This window comes from Schistocerca cancellata, chromosome 1 (assembly GCF_023864275.1).
Source record: "Schistocerca cancellata isolate TAMUIC-IGC-003103 chromosome 1, iqSchCanc2.1, whole genome shotgun sequence".
In the NCBI taxonomy this organism is placed as follows: Eukaryota; Metazoa; Arthropoda; class Insecta; order Orthoptera; family Acrididae; genus Schistocerca; species Schistocerca cancellata.
In genome coordinates, this window is record NC_064626.1 from 121,425,604 (window position 1) to 121,448,958 (window position 23,355).

A 23,355-nucleotide genomic window follows, 5' to 3' on the forward strand; every position below is an offset into this window, starting at 1 on the left:
CTAATCAGTATTGCCATTATTCTTAATGTCCTATATTATTTTTCTTATTATTACATTACTAATGGCACCTGTTTGTGTATGTGTATTATTGTTTGAGTATGTGTAATTGTGTGTAATTCCTACTCTGATGGAAGGGGTGGCCCTGAGGCCCTGACATGGTCAAGTTAAACAGAAAAAATAAATTTTCTTGCCTTTGTGCCTTGAAAATGACAAAGTGTTTGCCTGTTGAAATACCAGCAATTGCCAAAGATGTCATCTGGGTGCACTGCTGCAAGATGTTTCAACATTTTATATACTGTAATAAACACAAGTTTCACATTATCTTTTCTTTTTCTTTTTTCAAGAGTGGGGGGGATTGCATTTTTCCTGCAGTGTATAGTTCTTTTTGCAGCAAGGAATGCTTGCCACATGATCTGAACATTGTGTTCATGTTAAGATCAACCAACTCACTGTATTCAAAGCCTTCCACATTTCCTTCTATTACCAAATTGATGATTCCTTGATCCTTCAGGGTATACCATATCAACCCATAATCATTCAGTATCTCCTCAATGGTATTTAATACACACATCTAATCTTCAGCATTCATCTGCGACACCACATTCTCTTCTCGCATGAACTGTTTACTGTCCACATTTCACCTTTATATAAGGCTATACACCAAACAAATGCATTCAGAAAAGACTTCTTATATTTAAATTTATATTTGATGCAAGCTATTGCCAGTTTGCATTTTATATCCCCTCTACTTTGGCCATCATCTCAATTATTCCACTGTAGGAAAACTCAAGTACTACTTTTAGTATCTGATTTCCTAGCCCAGTTTTATCAGCATTGCATGTTTTCATTTAACTACATTCCATTACCCTAGTTTTACTTTTGTTGATATTCATCCTCTGATCACTTTTCACAACATTGTCAATTCTGTTCAACTGCCCTTTCAAGATCATCTCTGAAAGAATTAAAATGGTGGTCGCCAAGTTTTTATTTCTTCACCCTGAACTTTAGTTCCCTATCCAAATTTCTCCTTGGTTTCCTCACAGTATCCTCAGTGTACTGACTAAATTACACTTTATAATTGCAGTCTGGTTTCTTTATAAATTGTTAATATCCTTTTACTCCCTGTATTTTATACTTGCCACCTTCATTGTTTTGAAAAGGGTATTCCAGTCACAACTGTCTTTCTCAAACTCTACAAATACTACAAACACCAGTTCTTTTCAGTTATTCTTATATGAGAAGTCATCAGGTCAGTGTTGTCTTGTGTCTTCCCACATTTCTCTGGAGCCCTAACTTATTTCCCTCAAGGTTGTTTTTTTTATCAGTTTTAACATTCTTCTATAAATAATTCTTGTCATTATTTTGCAACTATTACTTATTAACAGATAATCAGGAAATGTTCACATCTGACTGCATCAGCCTTTTTTTTAAATTAAAATTATTACAGCCTTCTTGAAGACTAAGGGTATTTCACCTGTATCATACATCTTGAACATCAGATTTAATAGTTTTGTTATGCCTGGCTGTCCCAGGGATCTCAATAATTCTGAGGGAATGTTGTTTGCTCCTAGGGCCTTATTTTGACTTAGGTCATACATTGCTCTGTCAAAGTCTTCTTGCAGTGTCATATCTCCCATTTGATCTTCAATTACTTCTTATTTCCTTTATATACTATTGTCTACATGTCTGTTTCTCTTGTATAGCCTCTCAGTACATCCCTTTACACCTTTCCTCTCTTTTCTTATTACTGACTTTCAGTCGGAGCATGTGATAGTTATACAGTAGTTTCTCTTTCTCTGAAGGCCTCTTCAATTCTCCTATAGGCAGCATCTATCTTTCCCCTAGCCATGCATGCTACTACAGGCTTGAATTTGTCCTCTAACCTGTCATGCTTTGTCACTTTGCCCTTTCTATCAGTCCCATAATTTAGACATTGTATTCACTTTTGCTCTTTTCATTTCCTACGTTTCTATATTTTCTCCTCCCTCAATTAAATTCAATATATCTTGAGTCATCCAAGGTTTTCTACTGGGCCTTGTCTTTTTGCTTATTTAATCTTCTACTACTGTCACTATTTTCATCTCTCTATGCCACCCACTCATCTGTTATTGCATTTATTTCTCCTGTTTCAGTCAATTGTGCCCTAAAGCTATTTATGAAACTCCAAACTAACTTTGGTTCATTCCATTTATCCAGGTCCCATTGCCTTAATTTCCTACCTCTCAGCAATTTCTTCAGTTTTAATCTGCAGTTCATAATCAGTAAGGTCAGAGTCTACATTTGCCGCTGGAAACATTTTTGCAGTTTGAAATCTGATTCCGAAATAGTTGTCTTGTGTTGTTGTTGTTGAGGTCTGGTTTGATGCAGCTCTACACAATACTCTTGCCTCGATATCTGAGAATGTGTCCTATCAACCAATCCCTCTTTAGTCAAATTATGCCACAAATTTCTTTTCTCCCCGATTTTATTTGGTACCTAATCTTTCTGTACACTATCACCCCACATAACCTTCAGCATTTTTCTGTAGCATCATATTTCAAAAGCTTCCATTCTCTTCTCATCAGTACTGCTTATGATCCCAGTTTCACTATTAAATTTATATTTGGTGTTAACAAATTTCTCTTCCTTAGAACGACTTTTCTTGCCATTTCCATTCTATATTTATTCACTCTTTACTTCAGGCATCATAAGTCATTTTATTGTCCAAATAACAAAACTCATCTCCTACTTTTAGTGTCTCATTTCCTAATCTAATTCCCGCGTATCACCTGATTTAATTTGGCTGCATTCCATGACCTCCGTTTGGCTTTTGCTAATGTTCATCTTATATCCTCCTTTGATGCTGCCACCCCATTCAACAACATTTGAAGTCCTTTACTCTGTCTGAAAGAATTAAAATGTTGGTGACCAACCTCAAACTCTTCATTTCTTTTCCCTGAATTTTAATTCCCTTTCCAAATTTCTCCTTGCTTTCCTCTGTAATCTATGTGAAACCTTTCTCTGTCTCCAGGACTCTTTTTCCTACACCGAGTTTTTTCAGTGAATAAATTATGCTCTGTGCAAAATTCTACCACATGGCTTCCCCTTTCATTCCTTTCTCCTAGTCCATGTTCTCCTGCTGTTTTTCCTCCACTTCCTTTGTTTACTATAGTATTCCAGTCATCCATAACAATTAAATTTTCATGCTCCATAACTATCTTAATAATTTCTTTAGTTACATTATAGGTTCTTTCCATCTCTTTATCATCTGTGGAGCTATTGGCATATGAAGGGGTACTATTGTAGTAGGTGTTAGATTCATGTCTATCTTCACTACTGCAATACATTCATTATGCTGTTCACAATAGCTTAGTTACATTACTATTTTCTCACTCATTATTAGACTTACTCCTGCATTAACCATATCTGATCAGATCTTTATAACATAACATACTAAAATAGCCGCATAAGCAATACCTCTTTTTGAAATGACAGTGTCTGAAGTTTCAATTCAATTCAATTTATTACATCCATTTTATCGTATACATGATATAGGAACAGAGAGAGAGAGAGAGAGAGAGAGAGAGAGAAGGGAAATAACATTTTCTTGTTACACTTTACATATTTTGCCTTCTTTTTACATGCAAGATGAAAAAAAATTTACAGGTTTTATACAAAAAATCTATTAAGGCAAATAAAATTTTCTTAATTACACTTCAATATTTTCTTAATTACACTTCACATATTTTGTCTTCTTTTTACATGCAAGTTGGAAAAAATAAAGGTTTATGCAGAAAAATCAAAAGATGAGCACTATATATAGCAAAGAAATTCATCAACATTATAGAAACTTTGACCTAATACTAACCTCTTCAATTATTTTTTAAATATATGTAAGTTTTGTATTCTTTTTGTTTCTTTCAGTAAGACATTGAACATTATTTTGGGTAGATACATCACACTATTTTGGTACAGGGATTTTGAATGTATGTTTCTATGGAAATCATGCCTGTTTCTGGTTTGATAGTTGTGTACTTGACTGTTTAGAGAAGAGAATTCTTGATTTGACTTCAGGAAACATACTGATTCATAGATGAATAAACTAGGGAGGGTCAAAATTTTCAAACTCCTCAAAGAGTCCTCTACATGGATCTCTGTAGGCAACACCCTTCAGAATAAGAATAGCTCTCTTTTGGAGCTTAAAACAACTTTTTGTGAAACCTGTATTCCCCCAAAATATAATACCATATCTTAGATTACTATGTATGTAAGATTAGTAGGCACATAGTACTGTTTCAAAATTGCAGTTTTCTTTAAGTTTTCGTAATATATAGAAGTATTTACTAAGTTTTTTATTCAATAGTTCAACATGTTTTTCCCATCTCAAGTTATTGTCCAGCCATACACCTAAAAATTTTGTAAAAGAAGTTTGTTATATGAGGCATTTCCCAATCTCTCTCTCTCTCTCTCTTTTTTTGGGTCATTTATAATTAAGTAATCGTCCTTGAACCATTCAGCTATCTCATTCATTGTTGAAGCTATTTTTTCTTGTAGGTCCGCTTCACTAACTCCCTTAATAAAAATGCTCGTATCGTCTGCAAAAAGTACTGATTCTTCAGAATCACTGAACCTTCCATTTTGTCAAGGAATCTCAGCTGCCATGTCAAACTGACATTACAAATCTGTTGCAAATTTGTGATTATGTCAGCAAAACTTAAGTGAAAAACATATTTTGATTTCTTATTTAATAATGTATTTGCAACTTTTATTTTGCTTACCCTGTCATCAATGATTGTTTCATCATCTGAGAAATCTGTTGACCCCTCATCGTGTGACAAATTCCAGTCAATGTTCACATTATCAAAATGACTCTTCTGCCTCTGAAGTGCATGGCGCAGCTGAATACAGAAAATATTTTAGTCAAGTACAATATTTAGATTATGATGATGATGATGATGATGAGGAGGAGGAGGAGGAGGAGGAGGAGGATGAAGGGGAGTAATGTGCGATAATGAGGAGGAAAGTGATGACCGTAACATATTTTACAATACAGAAAAGTAGTACAAAAATTGAAAGCTGTACTTTCCAAGAAAAAAAATCCAAAGCAATACTAACTATATTGAGATACCTTAAGCTTCTTCAACCAGTGATTCCATTCAGGAAATAAGATGCAAAGAAAACAAAAAGTGAATATCTGCCAGCAACAATGTTGTAACGCTCACTTTCCTAAAATGCTGGGTTTTCACATATAGCTATTGTATCCAGCAACAGTGAGACACATAGGAAGTTATGTTTGCAAATATGTACATTAAGTGCTCTTTTTCTTTTGTTGCAAATCTGCTGCAGGTTGCTTGGGTGGCTAAATGTAACAATGGAGGAGGAAAGTCATGTGGAGTATGTGTGAAAACATAAACAGAGAATGGAAATGTAAAATTAAGAACAATAAATGGATCAGGAATGTAAAGAAACACAAATAGAATTTGTGGCAATCAAACTTGGCCCATAATAAAGAACCTGTGTTGGGGGGAAATCACTTCTGAACAGCCAGGTACAAAAACAATGTGAAGACAATCTAAAAAAAAAATCACTATGTTTAATGGGAGATTCATATGATAAATTGCCTATATTATATTTAAAGTATAATCAGAGCCTTTATTATCACCTGTATTATATTAACTTTGCTTATATGTCCTGCTCTTTTTACATATTGCTACCTGTAAATGTAAATACCAGTGCAGGACACTAAGTCTGGAGGACAACAAAATGCTATTTGAAGAATTCTACAATTAGGAACTATAATGCACAAACAAGACATTTAGCTTCACCATGTATTGAAATAGCTGATACCAAGCTCAAAGAGACTAAGGAGGTCATTTTGTGCAGACACTGCACATTTAAGTACTTTTTGAGAAGAAATGTACAACAAACTCAGGTCTGTCAGAAACTTTTGCGCGTGGTATACAGAATCATTGCAAGTCATCTGCAAATGCTCCAAGAGTAGATAAAACATGGCATGCCATTTGAAGACAAAATGGTTAGGCATAGGAATTGCCAAAACAAACTGCAGGACGGCCTGAAGGATTTGATAACAAACCACATTGAGAAGTTACCAAAACGAGAAAGCCACTACTTGAGACGTACAAATGAAAAGCTCTGCCTGAGCTTCGATCTGAATATTAATAAACTTTACCAACTCTTTAAAGAAGAGAATCCTACACAATAATGCAGTGAAAGAGTATACAGAGATATTTTCAGGGTAGAATATAATTTAGGCTTTGGAGTGCCATGTTTGGACTAATGTGGGTATTGTGTCAGAATGTTCCTTCAGATAGTTAACAGTGAAAGTGAAACGGAAAGAAAGAAAATTCTCTATCAATGTTAGTTGTCAACATGCACTCAAGCAATACATAATGTTGGTGACAATAGGATGTGGATATGTGTGTATGATCTGAAAATGTAGCCAGACAGGGATCAGCAGAAATTACCTCTTGCCTCCTGAAGTATATAACCTATGAATTTTGGTTGGATGGTTGATTTTGGGGAGAGGACCACACACCGAGATCATCTTTCCCATCAGATTAGGGAAGGATTTGCCTCAAGCAGTTTAGGGAAAATCACGGAAAACTTAAATCAGGATGGCTGGACACAGGTTTGAACTGTTGTCCTCCCAAATGTGAGTCCAGTGTGCTAACCACTGCACCATCTCGCTCAGTCTTTGAATTTTCAGTACTGAAAGTGGGTGGAGAAAGAACTTGTGATGTGGTCAGATTGATGTATATGACAGAACAATAATTGGAAAGCTATTATTTTACATCAATATCTGGTGAACTTTAAGTACTTCACATCTGTGGAGCAAAAATTTCTAATCACCGTGCACAACTTTTTATGTTGTGATCAAGAATTTGCATTAAGTGGGAGAATCAAGAGGAGCTACCTTGTGTATGAGCCATTTTAATGGGTCTAGGTAATAGCAACTGCAAGACCAAAAAATTGGTTTTTGGTCTGTTACATGCAGCAAGACGATTTCATTGATGTGTCGGCTATTAAAAAGAAAATCTTCAAAGATACAACATGTAATGGCAGCGGAAACTCCACCTATGTTTCGAGTAATCGGAAAAACTGCATTGCCATGCCAACACAGGCAAAGAAGTAAGCCTATTTACTTTGCCAACAACACAGGAAAACGTACCACAACTTCAAAACTATGACAAGTTGTATATTGTGTAGCAGAACAGCTACCAAAACAAGTGGACAATATCATCATGTAAGTCAAAAATAAAAATAAAACCCACTGACGATAGCACAAAAGTGCTGAAATATGTATGGGTGAAACAAAAGAAAGAAAGGTGTCTTGCATAAGGCGGAACTTCTCATCCCATTTTCTTAGCAAGCATGGAGACAAGAAGAAGAATTGAACCACAAGATGATTATAATTAGCTTGAATAACCTACCCAGACAGTATGGAGTCCCACTCCCTGTATCTGTGGAAAAGAACGCTAATCTGATAAAAATGTGTAGATGTATCCCAGAAAAATATCGAGCGTTTTATGAGAACCTAAAGAAGTGACAATGTGATGGTTAATCACTGCAAAATATTCTTTTGCAACTATGTTTCTAGTGTTCAGTGAATTCTGTTAATCAATGGGAAGTTCTAACAACGAATAATGCAAATTGCAAATATATGTTCTGTTTCATCACTTTCATCTAGAATAAATCAAAAACAAAAAAGTATTAAAAACTTTTAGTGGCACAGATGTTGTAACCTGCAAAAATGTGCTACTTCAATTAAAATTACAACATTTTTGCATGAACGTCCAATGATCATTTCTCATATCTTGATTTTAAATTCACACATTGTCCAAATTATTGTACATTACAAATTAGTGAACTCATTTAAACTGATTACCAATGACAGAACAAAAGCATTCACAAACATTCCACTTGTTTTCTTGTTTTTGTTCGCTCCTGAAAAATTGACATTTTGAGAGAACATTTTTGCCAGCAGGTATTCAGGTGCAAAAATCTAAGAAACTTTCACTGAGTGAACTCATAAATCTGAACTGAAAAGCAGAATCTTACCTTACTAGTGCATTATAGTTGCAAATACAGATAGGGACCAAAACAACAATATCTGTTGAAAGTAGGCACTCTAATATCTCTCACTTTACACTAATGTAATTGTCATGTCCAAAATTGTGAAATATTTTAATATTATCGCTCTCTTGTTCAGTGCCTGATCTCTTACATATAGGTGACATCTTATAAATGTATCTTAAAACCCTCACACACCGTCCACTGCCAGAGTGAACAACTAACCACTGACAAATGGAAATTTCTGTGGCTTCCCTAGATTGATATAGCTGATGATAAAATGAATCTTGAAATACTGTTAATACAAACTACTTTTGTGATCCTCTACAGATCTGATTCAGCACAAGAATAATTTGTGTCTAGGATGAACCATTCAGTCTGCAGCAGACTGGATACTGATGTGAACCTTCCCAGACACCAGCCTAGAATTTGAATGCAGACCTTATCTTTTGCATGATGCTTTTGCTCCCAAGAGGTATGCGGGTGCAGATCAAGGCTTGGTCCACACTGCAGTCCCAACCTGGTACACAGTTTTAATGTGTCAGGAACGTTCACAATGATACATAGTTTCAGCACACTGAGAGATTCATCCTGCAAACCATCATACTATATTGCAGCTGAGCCATTCTCTGTCTTACCTTGTCTTGCAGTAGTGCCAGTTCAGCAAGACGTTACTGGCTGAGGGTGCTACCCAGGCATGGCTCACAACTTCGGTTGGTAAGAGCACTTCTTTTTCTCATATTTTACAAGAAGTCATTTTGTTGTGTATGCTGTTTGTTCATTTTGAAATAAACATTTCATTAGCTAATTTTGCTGCCTCATGATGTTAAACACATTATGTGTGTTCCCACTTCAATATTTATGCTACGTATTAACGTGTTACGCATGCTGACACAGTGACAAAAACTGCATAAGGGTTACACTTTTTCTGTTTTACGTAATATGTACTTTACATACACGATTGCTGCATCCACACCTATCACATCTGCGCAAAACTCTGATGTTGATTTTTCTCCACAATGAAGTGTGGAATATAAAATGCTGGTGGCATAACAATTTTTATTTGGACATAGCCTGATAATGCCCATGGGGGCAAAACTAACTAACTGCTCAATAATGAAATAAATTTATTTCAAATTAAATAACAACCAATGCAGGAAAATGGTGTGCTTCAAGAAATTTACAGATTTACAGTGGCTGTTGACCCACATAGAAAAAAGACTAGCAAGAACACTGCCGGCGCAAGGCCAAAGTCTGTGTTCAAGTTCCAACCGAATGCACAGTTTTAACCTGCAAGGAACTTCATGATTTGCACATCTCACTGCAGAGAATACATGCCTACTTTTCAAATTTTCATTACATTTCATTTCTCTTAAGTTGTAACCTTAACTTCACCCTTATTCCATCATATTGTGACATTATCACATAAAGTCAGTTTTTCATCCCAGTGGGAAAGAATATGTAAATCACTGTTCCAGTGAAATCCTCCAAGTATTACTCTGCCATTACCACATACTATGTCTGTATCAATAGCTGAGGGGTCAGCGCGGCAGACTGCCACGCCAAGGAGCCTGAGTTCGATTCATGGCTAGGTCGGGGATTTTCTCTGCTCAGGGACTGGGTGTTGTGTTGTCTTCTTCATCATCATCATCATCATCATCATCTCATCATCTCATCCCCATTGACATGCAAGTCACTGAAGTGCAATGAACTAAAAAGACTTGCACCAGGCGACTGGTCTACCCGACAGGAAGCCCTAGCCACACGACATTTCCATTTACCACATACTATGAAAAATTTTAACCACCTACCAATGTAAATATGTATGCTGAATATTGAACATCTATCGAGAGCAATTCATAAATGAACTTACTATTTAAACAGTTTTATGTCAAATATAGGATATAAAATGTAGACTGTCAATGGCAAGGAAAGCGTTTCTGAAGAAGAGAAATTTGTTAACATTGAGTATAGATTTAAGTGTCAGGAAGTCGTTTCTGAAAGTATTTGTATGGAGTGTAGTCATGTATCGAAGTGAAACATGGATGATAAATAGTTTGGACAAGAAGAGAATAGAAGCTTTCGAAATGTGGTGCTACAGAATAATGATGAAGATTAGATGGGTAGATAACATAACTAATGAGGAGGTATTGAATAGAATTGGGGAGAAGAGGAGTTTGTGGCACAACTTGACTGAGGGATCAGTTGGTAGGACATGTTCTGAGGCATCAAGGGATCACCAATTTAGTATTGGAGGGCAGTGTGGAGGGTAAAAATTGTAGAGGGAGACCTAGAAATAAATACACTAAGCAGATTCAGAAGGATGTATGTTGCAGTAGGTATTGGGAGATGATGAAGCTTGCACAGGATAGAGCAGCATGGAGAGCTGTATCAAACCAGTCTCAGGACTGAAGACTACAACAACAACATGTCAAATATTTTTCCTTGCAATGTCATCAGTGTAGAAGATGCTTGTCTCATTACTTTCGAATGTTAACCAACACAATTACAGGAAAAAATTAGAGACATTTCCTCATTATATTAAGTCTATATTCATTGCAAAAAAGAAAACCAGCAGCTAGCTAAAACAGCTGATCTCATTGAAATCTTTCTGGGTGTACTGTCATATCAATCTTATAAAATACTAAAATATATCTAAAAACAAAGATGATGAGACTTACCAAACAAAAGCGCTGGCAGGTCGATAGACACACAAACAAACACAAACATACACACAAAATTCAAGCTTTCGCAACCAACGGTTGCTTCATCAGAAAAGAGGGAAGGAGAAGGAAAGATGAAAGGATGTGGGTTTTAAGGGAGAGGGTAAGGAGTCATTCCAATCCCGGGAGCGGAAAGACTTACCTTAGGGGGAAAACAGGACAGGTATACACTCGCGCACACACACACCCACATCCAACCGCACATACACAGACATAAATGTCTGCTTGTGTCTGTGTATGTGCGGCTGGACACGGGTGTGTGTGTGCGTGTATGTGTGCGAGTGTATAAAAAATGGTTCAAATGGCTCTGAGCACTATGGGACTTCACTTCTTTGGTCATCAGTCCCCTAGAACTTAGAACTACTTAAACCTAACTAACCTAAGGACATCACACACATCCATGCCCGAGGCAGGATTCGAACCTGCGACCGTAGCGGTCGCGCGGTTCCAGACTGTAGCACCTAGAACCGCTCAGCCACTCCGGCCAGCGTGCGAGTGTATACCTGTTCTTTCTTCCCCCTAAGGCAAGTCCCCCCGCTCCCGAGACCGGAACGACCTTCCACCCTCTCCCCCAAAACCCACATCCCCTCGTCCCTCCCTCTCCCTCCCGACGAAGCAACCGTTGGCTGCGAAAGCTTGAACTTTGTGTGTATGTTTGTGTTTGTTTGTGTGTCTCGCCAGCACTTTCGTTTGGTAAGTTATATATAACACAAACATACACACAAAACTCAAGCCTCCGCAACCAACGGCCGCCCCATCAGGAAAGAGGGAAGGAGAAAATACTAATATAAATAAAATACTGATATAAAAAACTAATATAAATAATAATATAATAAAATACTAATATAACCAAAGTTCCACCTGTGTTGCAGTGGCCTTTCTCAGGTCAACTCAGGCAATATCATCAAAACGTCTGTGATTTTAGTATTTTAGCATGTTAAGTATTTTATAAAAGGACATGGCAGTACACCCAGAAGGATTTTAATGAGTTTGGCAGTTGTCATGAAAGCCTATGTATTTATAAAACATCTGAATGTAGATAGTTGTACAGACCAGTTCCTCACAGGTTGAGTGACCACGCTCCTGGGCTATATCCATTGGTGTTTTGTCTCGAGAATTACGCACTGTCGGATCAGCTCCACTGCGCAACAGCAGCTTCATACATTCAGGTCGATCATGGAGGGCACAGAGATGTAGTGCAGTGTCACCTCCTGGAGTTGTGCCACGGTCTAGAGAATGTGTTGACATGTTCTGCACCAAGAAGTCAACCAGGTGGAGTGAATTCCCCATCTCACGTGCCACTGCAAGATGAAGTGCTGTCTCCCCACAATCCTATAAAACATGACACTTCTGTTAAAAAGGGGTTCAAGCCTAATTTTTGGTTTCAGCTTCATAAATATTGCTGCATAAAATGGATAACAGTATACATTCACTTTTATGTGCTCTAATCTCACATAAATATACATAGTGTTCAAAAACACAATTTCATGTTTCAGAAAACAGAATTTTTTTAATAAAAGCACTCAGTGGAACTTTCTGTTACCAATAAAAATGGGATACAATTTCTCTACTATTACATTAATTATTAATGCAGAAAAAAATCAGTTAGCTGCCAATTACTTAGTGATTAGTAACACTAGTATAATAAGTAGATCAAGGGAGCTTCTAACTGCAGCGTAGTCTTTACTCTAAATGCTGATGGTTATGCATCTTTTAAGTAAATTCTCAGTCTTGTAAGATTATCAGTGAAGATGTTCATTTGATGTTGGTGTCAACAATTTTAACAAATATTCTCTTTTGGAGCCAGTCTCATCACAATTATTCAAGTGGAATCTCTTCATCACAGTTCAGGCGAGTCATTTGACCAGGCTAAGTCAAGCAGATATTTGAGTTAAACTGTTACATACACATGGGAGAGACTTGACTCATCCCATTCCTAATAGGGTGTCACATATAAATACACTAGCAACCCACCCTGGCTTCGCATGGGTAGCAGCTGTATCTAAGGCCACACAATTTGGCTCATGTAAAAGTAATTTTGTTTAAGAAGCATGGTGCAGAGTTATAGTTAAAAAAGTAGATAACAACATCAGGTAACTTAATATGATCACTCTGCAGCTGCTCAATTGTCAACATGGCAGTCCTGCCACTGTGCAGTGAGTATCAAAATCTGTACAGATGTTCCTAAGAGTAGCCTCCATATACAGATAGAAAAATGTGGTGGGGGACTGTAACACACCACAATTCAGCCAATTTGCACCCAACATTTATAAATTATATACACAAACCTTCCTTGTGCATCAGTGTATCTATTAGTGAAAACCTAATCAAAATCCCTAGAGTAGATCCTAGGATTAGCCTTCATATAAACACAGAAAAAGGCAGTGGGGAACTTTGATTCATAACATGTATAGAAGAAGAATGTACGTATATATGTACAGATTCCTTCATGTCCTCAGGTAAGTGTTTCAGTTGGATGTCACTTCAGTGAATTACATCTCACTAGACAACTGGGAAAAAGGCAACCCACAGTTTAAAGTGGAATCTGAAAAATGTATTTTTTTTTCCCCCAGGTGTGATTGCCAGGTTATAAAAGAAGGTTAAAAACATTCATGGTCCACCCAAGATTCAAACCCATGACGTGTCCATTACCAGGCACACACTTTATTACTAGTCTATCAAGTTTTACTTTGATTCTACTCTTTAAAAGGATACCTTCACTTTAACATGGAATCCAAATCATGTTCTGCTTCTGGTGAATCTCCCCATCAATGAGAGGGGAATGCCAGGTTAAAAGACAGTGAAAAATCTGTGGTCTGACCAAAATTTGATCCCATGTCCTTTGGGTTTGCAGACATGCACTTCACTGGTAGACCAACAGGCCTGAATTGGAGTCTGCTCAAGCTTTGCAGTTGTATGGAAATGTAGCAGCTGTACAGCTAGATGGAAAGGCCATTATTTTCATAGTGGAGATGGAATTTAATTCTTCACAGTTCAGCCAATTTCCATGAAACATTAATAAAATTATATACACAACCTCCCTCATAAACAAGTCTGTAAGTCAAAACTGGATCAAACTCCACGAGATTAGTTCGAACATACAGACAGAAGCAAGTGGCGAATATATATACATAAAACACTGTAATATCAACTACAATAATACTTTTGGAATTTTGCTGGAAACTGATACATAGATACTTATATTAGAAAAAAAAAAAATACTAATCTCACACCCCTCTCTCTCTCTCTCTCTCTCTCTCTCTCTCTCTCTCTCTCTCTCTCTGAGAGAGAAGTATTGATTTCCAGCAAAATACAAAAAGCTAAGGATTATTGTAGTTGATATTACAATGTTCCAGAATAATTTTAATTGTAGAATAAAGTACAAAGGTATATGTAGAAAGACTGGAACCTGTGATGGTACCTCATCATTGAGTTTGCATTAGTTGCCTTCCTTTCTCACAGTTTTACTGTTGTTCACACACTAGAGGAACACTATGGTTGGCTGTATGGTCATGGAACCAAAAGCCAGTTAATAATAAAAAGAAATAAAAGACACCTCTAATGCAAAACAACAATATGCACAAATGCAAATGACAACACAGTAGCTTGAAAACCTACTTACACTGGATGGTAATGGTGCAGAAAGATCAACTCCTTCTGCAAAAACTTGAAGTAAATTGTACAGACTTTTATTGTTCACTGCATGTTCCAGTTCACTCAGGAGATCACACTCATCTGAGCATGTACGTTCAACAAATTTCTTCTCCACATACTTAGCACGAATATAGTCATACCTCTCTTCCCTATAGGAAAAATAAATTTTTTAGGATTATGAAATTAATCTGCAAGAAAGATTATAGTTTTCTTTAAAAAAGATATTTACAATTTCTGACTTTTTCATTTATGAATTATTAAGGAGTATCTTGCAGTCCTTTTTTCAGTCAGCAACATTAAAGTTCATTCATTACATATAAAGTGTCGGCACACATATATTACCTATACTTGTGCAATTGCCTTTTTTTCATGCTGTGCGAGAGGGAAGGGATAACATCTCAAAATCATCCACTCACATCACGTTTCTCCACAGCAAACATGTTAAAGATCAACCAGTCTGGGTCTCTTGAGGCTACACTGGTCATTATTTATTGTAATGCCGCTAAATTATTGTCAGTTAAAGCTATAGTTGATTTTTTTCATAGTTAAAGCAAAACAAAAGAGAAAAACAGTTATCAGTCCATGTATCAATGAAACAATGAACACTGACTGGAGAAAATTGTGTGGCATGATAGCCAAACTGTTTATTGTATATTGTACAAGTCATTCTCATGAGTATAAATGACAAAAGTCCCATTCAGAATTAATAAAAGAGAATCATGACAAATGACTGAAACCTCTAACACAGTCTACTCACAGTATTTCAGCACATTGTGTTCTTCTCATGTATCTACTCAACCCCCACTTACATTAAACTGCACTCATCATCATCATCATCATCATCATCATCATCATCATCATGTTTTCTGCTGAACTAGTATGTCCCCTGTATCTGCACATCTAGTGGTCCATAACTTCCTTTTTTAATGTTGGCGTACTTGCTGCTATTCAACACCTCAGCGAGAATCTGAAATTTCTTCCTCATTTACCTCCTCTTCCTTACCATAGATTGTTCTGGGACTATTTTTATAAGCCTCTCCTTCTTTAAAATACTTTATCCAGTTTCTTTTCCTTCTTTTTATAATACTCGGAAATTCTCTCTCTTCTCTCACTCTTCTCCATATTTCCTCATTATTCATATTATCCATCAACTTATTTTTTCCATTCTTCACCATATCCACATTTCAAAAGCCTCAGGTCTATCTGTACCTTTCTTCCTTATTTTTCACATTTCAGTAACATACAGGAGGACAGTACATACAGAACATTTTATCAGTGTTTTCCTCAAATCTATATCAACATTGCTGCAAAGAACACTCCCCTTTTCTTTCAAAATGGCTCTTTTTGCCAGTGGTATCCTGATTTTAATTTTTATGCCACACTTCTAGTCATTTTACATTCTGCTTTCTAGGTATTTAAGTCTCTACACATATACTAATTTTTCTCCTTTTACCATTACCCTTACCTTTTTATTTCCTCCCTGTACCATTGCTTTTATTTTCTTTGTATTAATTTTCATTTCATAGCTGTTTCAATGACTTGCACTATTTCCTGCAATTCTTTTTCATCCTTTGCTAAAAGGACCATTTCATCTGCAAACCTCAAACACAATATTGTTCTTTCTTCAATTTTTACCCCTTTATTATCTAGTGGGCAATGCTCAGACCTATTTCTTAGTGTATACTGAAAAAGATAGGGGGTAGACAGTAATTTTCTCTTACAGTGTTTCCTTATTCAGTCCAACTGGTAATTTTTCCTCTCATTCCCACTGCCACTTTTTTTATTTAAATGTAATATTTTTATAAGTGTCCTGGTTTTCCAGCCCACTCTTTTCCCTCATTATAGTTGTAAGTTTAGCTCAAACCAGACTGACAAATGCCTTTACATGTCTATAAAACATATGGCTGTGTAAGTCTCTTCCTCATCAGTAGGCCTCCTTCTCTAAATTCGCAAGAGTTCCACTGCATCTCTTGTGCTTGTATTCCTTCTAAACCCAAACTGCTCCTCAGCCAAATTCTCCTCTGTTACTTTGCCAATCTATTATTCATGATACTTAATGTAACTTTGTATAACAACAATTGAAATTCTTGAATGGAATAATACGTAAAATAAGGAAAAGCCAACAGACTCACCTATAGCGGTCTGAATACGCACAAGTGGCCCCAGGAGTGTGTGTTTGGATGTCAGTGTGGTTGTGTGTGTGAACGTGCTTACTAGAGACAGAGCAAGAGCTTGAAAGTTAATGTGAACACTATTTTCTGTTTTATGTTTATATGTGTGCCACACATCAATCCACTGTAGGTGAGTGGCTGGTTTTCCTTTATTTTACGTTTCAATATAATTTTGGTTGCCTGTGAAATGAGGCTAATTGGCTTGTATCCACTGTATTTATTGGTTCCCTTTTTCTTTGGTACTAAGGCAGCTGGTTGTCAAATGACCTCTACTGAAGTCATTTACTCTCTACTTTCATTCTCTTCTTAGCACTGAAACCCTGAAGGTCCTTTAAAAGATAATTGTGGACCCATTAACTGCACTACAGCTGGGTCTGATGAAGTGCATAACTTCTTTAGAAGTGACCTCTTCATCATTAACATTTCCCAACTCCACTTCCCAAGATGTAGTAGTGCACAAGCACTTGCATATTTTAATAAAAAATTTCTTCGTTTGTTCCTTAAGGGTTCACAATTTGCTTTTACCACTACAATGTAAATTTAAGTTAAGAATGAATACAACAGCAGAGTTGTTATAATATGTGGTCAAGATGAACATAATTATACTTACATTGTACTGTTGGGGTTCAATTTTGAAGACCTAAGCCTGGCTTCCATTACTTCATTAAACCTATTGTTTGTCATGTTCCTAGCTAAAAGTAATTGTGATGTTCCTACATTATCTAATGTTAATGACTGTATCCGAGAAATATGAACACCGAGGTCTCGGTGTATTCCAGAACATTCTATACAAACTATGATGCCAAAATTTGTTGACAACCATGTAGCATCTGAAAAATACCAACAACAAATTAATAGAATCTAATCTGTTTTAATTCAACAGATGTTACATTAAACATAGTGAGAGAGCTTGCAGACTTCGTACAACTTCATCGATTAATGTTATAAATTTGAAAACATTGCTTTTGGCAGATTCTTTACAATTCTGGAATGAGTGCCTCAATTGTTTGTTAATAAACTACTCCATAAAATGTGTGTGTGTGTGTGTGTGTGTGTGTGTGTGTGTGTGTGTGTGTGTGTGTGTGTGTGTCGTACAGTTGTAAATTTGTGTTTTTACTGATGAACAGCAAACCCGACAATGCTTCGCAACTGATAAATAATTGCACGTATGTCCTAAACTCCTTCTCCCCCTAGTTCTTTCTGTCCCTCTCCTCCTGTATCATCTCTCTTTGTCCAGCTCTGCCTCCTCCCCATCTCTCTCCATCTTCACCCCCCCCCCCCCCCCCTCTTCACCCTTCTCTCTGCCCATGAGACTTGTTTATTGGTATTGCAAATGGTTGGGAACTGAAGTTGCTTAAAATGAATGGGTAAGTCAGTTGGAATAATTGGGGTATGGTGTGTTGAAAAGACCTCTCCAGCTGCTGGGTCTGTGAGGATAGTAGCTTCAGTGACAGTATCTCACATAGTTTTAATCTGGATTACAAAGTTTTAGATGATTCAGTGCTGCAGCAGTATTCCAGTCTTAATTCAATAAGAATGTATGTCCTAAACTCCTTCTCCCCCTATTTTCTGTTAAAACTTACTGCGGAGAAGAAAACAAAACAATATGTTGTTGTGTATAAAATTTTTGTTTAAAATTATATACAGGATGATTCAGCTGCCCTATCACTGGGTTGTATGCAGCCTGCAACACCTTCAGATACCACCTGAAAGGTGCTACACACGAACTATTGGCCCTATAGAAAAAATGAACAGGATCTTTTTGCAGGTAATTTAATGTAGTTAAATTTTATACTGGGATATGCCAGAGGCCACAGTTTTTCAAGCTATTCAAGAAAACTTTGTTTGATTGTCTCTTTCGTATGTTTCTCTTTAATATTTTGAAAGCCACAGCCTCTAGTGAAAACACATCCCAGTACAAAATTTAAATGAATTAAATTCCCTACAAAAATATTCTGTTAATTTTTTCTGCAGGTCTAATACATTGCACAAAGGGAACAAGAGAATCTGAAAATCTTGCATGCTGTACTTGAAAGTGTAGTGACTTGCGTAAGATCCAGAGGTAGGGGCAGCTGAATCATCCTGTATAAGGAGATATAGAGAAGAAATAATTTGTCCAATACTTGAAATGCCCTGAAGCCATAGTTAAAACTAACTGCAAGAAAGAAAATGGCACATTTTCCCAGCACAACACACCACTTTTTTCCCACAGTCATTTTTAAGAGAAAACCTGTTCATTATTGTTTAAAATGCCTTAAATTCCAAGCTTTCTTCGTGCTCTTAACGAGGATGATCCTCATAGGTGAACTGAATTTTGTGATTGGTTCATTAACAGATGTGAAGAAGAGCAATGTTTCCAAGATTGAATTCTTTGGTCAGATGAAGTGACATTTAAACTTGGTGGAACAATTAACCACCATAACTGCATGTGCTGGGCAAGGGAGAATCCATATGTAACTGAGCAAATACATGTTACTCTACCAGGAGTAACAGTCTGGTGTGGTCTGTCTTCTGGAGGATTAATCAGGCTGTACTTCTTTGACAACACTGTCAAGGGTGACCCCTACTCAGAAATGTTGGAAATGGTAACTCCTGGTCTTAGTGTTGTGTTTGTAAATGAAGATTATTACCTTCAGCAGAATGGGGTGACATCTCACTTTCACCTGGATGTGAGGGCATTTCTCAATTGTACATTCCCTGCCAGATGGATAGGACAAACATGGAGTGTGGAGTACCCCACCCAATCTCCAGGTTTAACTTCTCTAGACTTCTTTCTGTGGGGTACTCTCAAGAACGCAGTTTGCGCTATGAGACCACACACACTGGATGATCTTAGAGAGCAAATTGAGCAAGCTTGTGATGCTATTCCGTTGGAAACAATAAAATTTACATGTTGCTCAGTTGTAAGTCATTGCTGATGTTGTATTGCAATTGACGGGCACCGTTTGAACATTTACCACCTTAAGTCGGACCATGAGGCACCTAACACCACTAAAATTGTATTTCTAACCCCTTTCATTAAAGAGATGTTCAGTTTTAAAGAGTGTATACATTATTTTGGGATACCCTGTATTATGTATATATTTATATACAATAAACATTAAAAAATTTATAGCCTATGGTTGACCAAATGTTTATTAGAGAATCATGTAAAAATTTGAAGTTGATTAGTCTAGAATATTTGAGATTTAAGGGAAGGTAGATGAACCACTTGCCAACACAAAGCTGCTGTTCTCAAACAGCATCAATGATGCCACACAGCTTATCATGTCTATCTGAGATACAGAGCACAATCCACAGTGTCACATGCTCTCATTCAATGGGAGACAGTGGAGAACTTCCTGAAAACTTGACTTAGCATGTGTGTATAGCATCTGGTAATCACGGAATGTATGCTGAGACCCAGTCCACCCTTGCCAGCCCAATACTAATGATGAATATGTTTTCATCATTAGGATTTGAATCATGTACTACCAAGTTGAGCATCAGTACACCAGCTTACATTAGTAACCTCAGCTACTGATGGCAGATACATTGATAACAGACTTCTGGTTGGAAATAATTTATAGTAAGACAAGACTTTTCTCTATGCTTTTATGTTCCATATCAGTATCAGTATAACAACAAAGAAGCCTGAGCTGCAAAATTAGTATATCAGTTGATGAACTGAAATGAAGCACCTCCATTCCCCTTCATCTGCATTTTATTCTAGATCACATTACATGCAAAGCGAGTCATAAATGAGGAAAAACATCCTGAGGACCGCATGTTGTTATGCACAAGTCAGGAACTGTTGTGATTTATTTTTATCCTGGACTTATTATTTAGCAAATAAAGATAAAATTTACCACTCAGCAATACTCTGAGAATGTCTCATGACACACTAAAACCCTGGTTTGCATCATCCAGCAGTGGGCAGGAAAAAGTTGATCTCATCGTAAAGTATGAGACATTGTATCAGAACCTGGGAAGCATACATTGGCAAAAATGACAGACAGAGAGAGAGAGAGAGAGAGAGAGAGAGAGAGAGAGAGAGAGAGAGAGAGGGGGGGGGGGAAGAGAGTCTGTGTGTGTGTGTGTGTGTGTGTGTGTGTGTGTGTGTGTGTGTGTGGAGACAACACAAAATAATCAGGGTAACGTGATAGGACTACCGTTCTGAGAGCTGCAGTCACAACAGCGTTCGTTGCCGGGTAGCCTCTGCACAAATCTGATGATGGCCTGCTGCAGCTCCACCAGGCCTGGGTTCAGCCGCTCACTGCCACCACGGCCGCTGTCGTCAAATGCACGCATGAGTGCTCCTTCTTTACAGTTCACCAGCACAGACATCCATGCTCGCTGATCTGCCTCATCTTCTGCTTGGAAATGGTATGTTCTGTTGTCTGAAAAATTTATTTGTACCTCTAAAACATTTTGTGCACCTGCGGAGAGCAAAGTATTTTATCACAAAATACATAAAAAAGACAATAAAACAGTGGTAAGAGTCTACTGAATAATTACATCCATCTTGCTGCATGAACATTAAGTAAGAATCAGCAAACACAGAGGGAAAAAACTAGTAGCTCCAGCCTCTTTTCTATTGCTGTTCAAATACAAATAAAGAAATGTAGGTTAAACATAACTCTAGTGAGCAAAACCACTGAAATGATGGCTCTAAAGATTGATTAGACTTTATGTGAGACATCTCAGTTTGCAGACTCTCCCAAAGGATTTTAACTGAAGTTTAAGATAAGTAGCAGAAGAATTCAGGGAACCTTGAATAATGATGCCATTCAAATAGTTCAAACCAGTGACAGCAGTGCAAAATCACCTGCAGCATTGCTGCTGCCTTAAGTAATCGTCCACTTGGTGAATATATGTCGTATGTATCTTTGATCCCAAAATGAACAGGCAAATCCATGTAAGACTTTTTTGACACTGTATGGAAGGTACAAATGAACTTAATACATTTTACCACATGGATCATATCACAACATAGAACGTCTTACTTGTTGAGCCATGATATTAATTAGCAGAAATGTATATTATCTGAAAATTCAGAAAGGTCCAATTTTCTTTTCTTAAAGCTTCACAAAGGCAAGTCCATTACACTGGAGGCTCCCTAGAAAGTTTTATGTATCATTTCTACACATTTCATACATAAAACTGCTCTTATGTAGCCTCCCTTGGGGAGACAGTAAGAAAAAACCTAATGCATCATGTATTTTCAATGTAACAATCACTGAGCTCAGACAAAAGACAATCATGAGAATTTTGTGGCCATCTTACAAGAGATGAGGTCAAAGCAGCGCCTGTCGTCGGGCACCAGCTTCATCTGGCAGGTCAGAAGGTTCACCCTGGTGGGTGGCTTAGTTTCGTCTGCATGGCAGATCTCGAGAAATCCCTCAGCGGTCACACGGCACCTCCTCTTCTGCCACACACGACGCATCTTTCCCTCCGACTTCTTTAACAGGTGGCCCGTCCGGGTCACCCCGTGCTGCTTGTCACCTTGCATCTGGTGCAACGAATAGCCACCACCCTTCTCTGCACTCACTGAAGACACGCTGGACTGAAATGTATCCAAGTGCATAAACTAAATTCATCACAGATTTTACAAATACATAAAATATCTGTAATTCAGTAACTATTGAAAATTACACAATGAATCAATGAAACCAGGTTTTATGTTAATGGATTCATAAATACTTTTTTAAATATTATAATGTATTTTAGAAAGCCATTGCTGAACGTATTCTCAAAAATCTTGCAACAGTAGTTGGTATGCTCTGTGTCACTATGGGATAAAAGCAAATTTTGCTAATCCACTTCATAATTTACTGTCTAAGTCCTATAAGCACTTTCAGAATCACAACAGATATCTAAAATTAAATAATTATAATTCACTTTAAGAAATTTTTCACCACTAGCAAGTGTGTAGAGTAGAAAAGTATGACTGTAATTCACTAGTATTTTATGAACCAATCTAACATCGAGCAGCAGCTTAAAGTTTGTACAAAATCCTAACTTATCATATGATCCCTGCTAGTTCACCCACAAACATACTCCCATAGGGATCATGAGGATAATGTTAGATTAATTACAGCAAGCACAGAGGCATTCAAACAATCATTTTACCCATGCTCCATACCTGAATGGAACAAGAAAAAACCCTAATAACTTTAAAGTGGGGTGTACCCTCTGCCATGCACTTCACAGAGGTTTATAGAGCATAGATGTAGACACAGAACTGGTGATGTTTGCCCCTACACTTAAGAGCCATACATCACCAAGTGCATTAAACTCACATAAATGAAATGGTATCAGTGAAATCATTTCTGAAAACCTGAACCCAAAATGACAAACATATATTTATGCCAGATGGGAATTTGAACCTGTATCTCCAGCTTATTGTGAGCATTGGTCCTGTAGCAAGAAACTCCAGCACTTATCCAAATAAATTCCCCAATGGTGCTATTCCCATGCACCACAAGAGATTCCTCCTAATTTTTTTGCGGAAACATCAGGAACAATAAAAATCTGAGTCAGGCCTGTTGGTTATGCCTGGTTATGCTCAGGTAGCATTACAGTAAACATGAATGGTTATGAAAGGAAAGAAATCTGCGTTCGACTCTCAATCTACCACAAATTTTCATTTGTCTCAACATAACCTCTCAGCTCTACTTCAATCTACTGAAAATGAAAGTTAAAATTATTGCTTTCACTTTCACATCAACTACAGTCAGAATGTTTGTTGAAGTAAC

The 23,355-nt window shown here is 37.1% G+C and overlaps 1 protein-coding gene across 7 annotated transcripts in view; it reads right to left on the bottom strand.

The window, feature by feature from the left end:
• The window catches only part of LOC126166701 (arfGAP with SH3 domain, ANK repeat and PH domain-containing protein), a 304,337-nt gene that overhangs the window by 64,916 nt on the left and 216,066 nt on the right, over positions 1-23,355 (bottom strand). For all 7 annotated transcript variants that reach the window (XM_049920429.1, XM_049920425.1, XM_049920428.1 and 4 more), the window contains exons 6-11: positions 21,884-22,163; positions 20,770-20,997; positions 17,229-17,448; positions 14,416-14,596; positions 11,847-12,125; positions 4,758-4,877 (exon numbers count right to left, since the gene is read on the bottom strand). In XM_049920429.1, the coding sequence (XP_049776386.1) occupies positions 4,758-4,877; positions 11,847-12,125; positions 14,416-14,596; positions 17,229-17,448; positions 20,770-20,997; positions 21,884-22,163 (1,308 nt within the window). The remainder of the gene's footprint in view (positions 1-4,757; positions 4,878-11,846; positions 12,126-14,415; positions 14,597-17,228; positions 17,449-20,769; positions 20,998-21,883; positions 22,164-23,355) is intronic.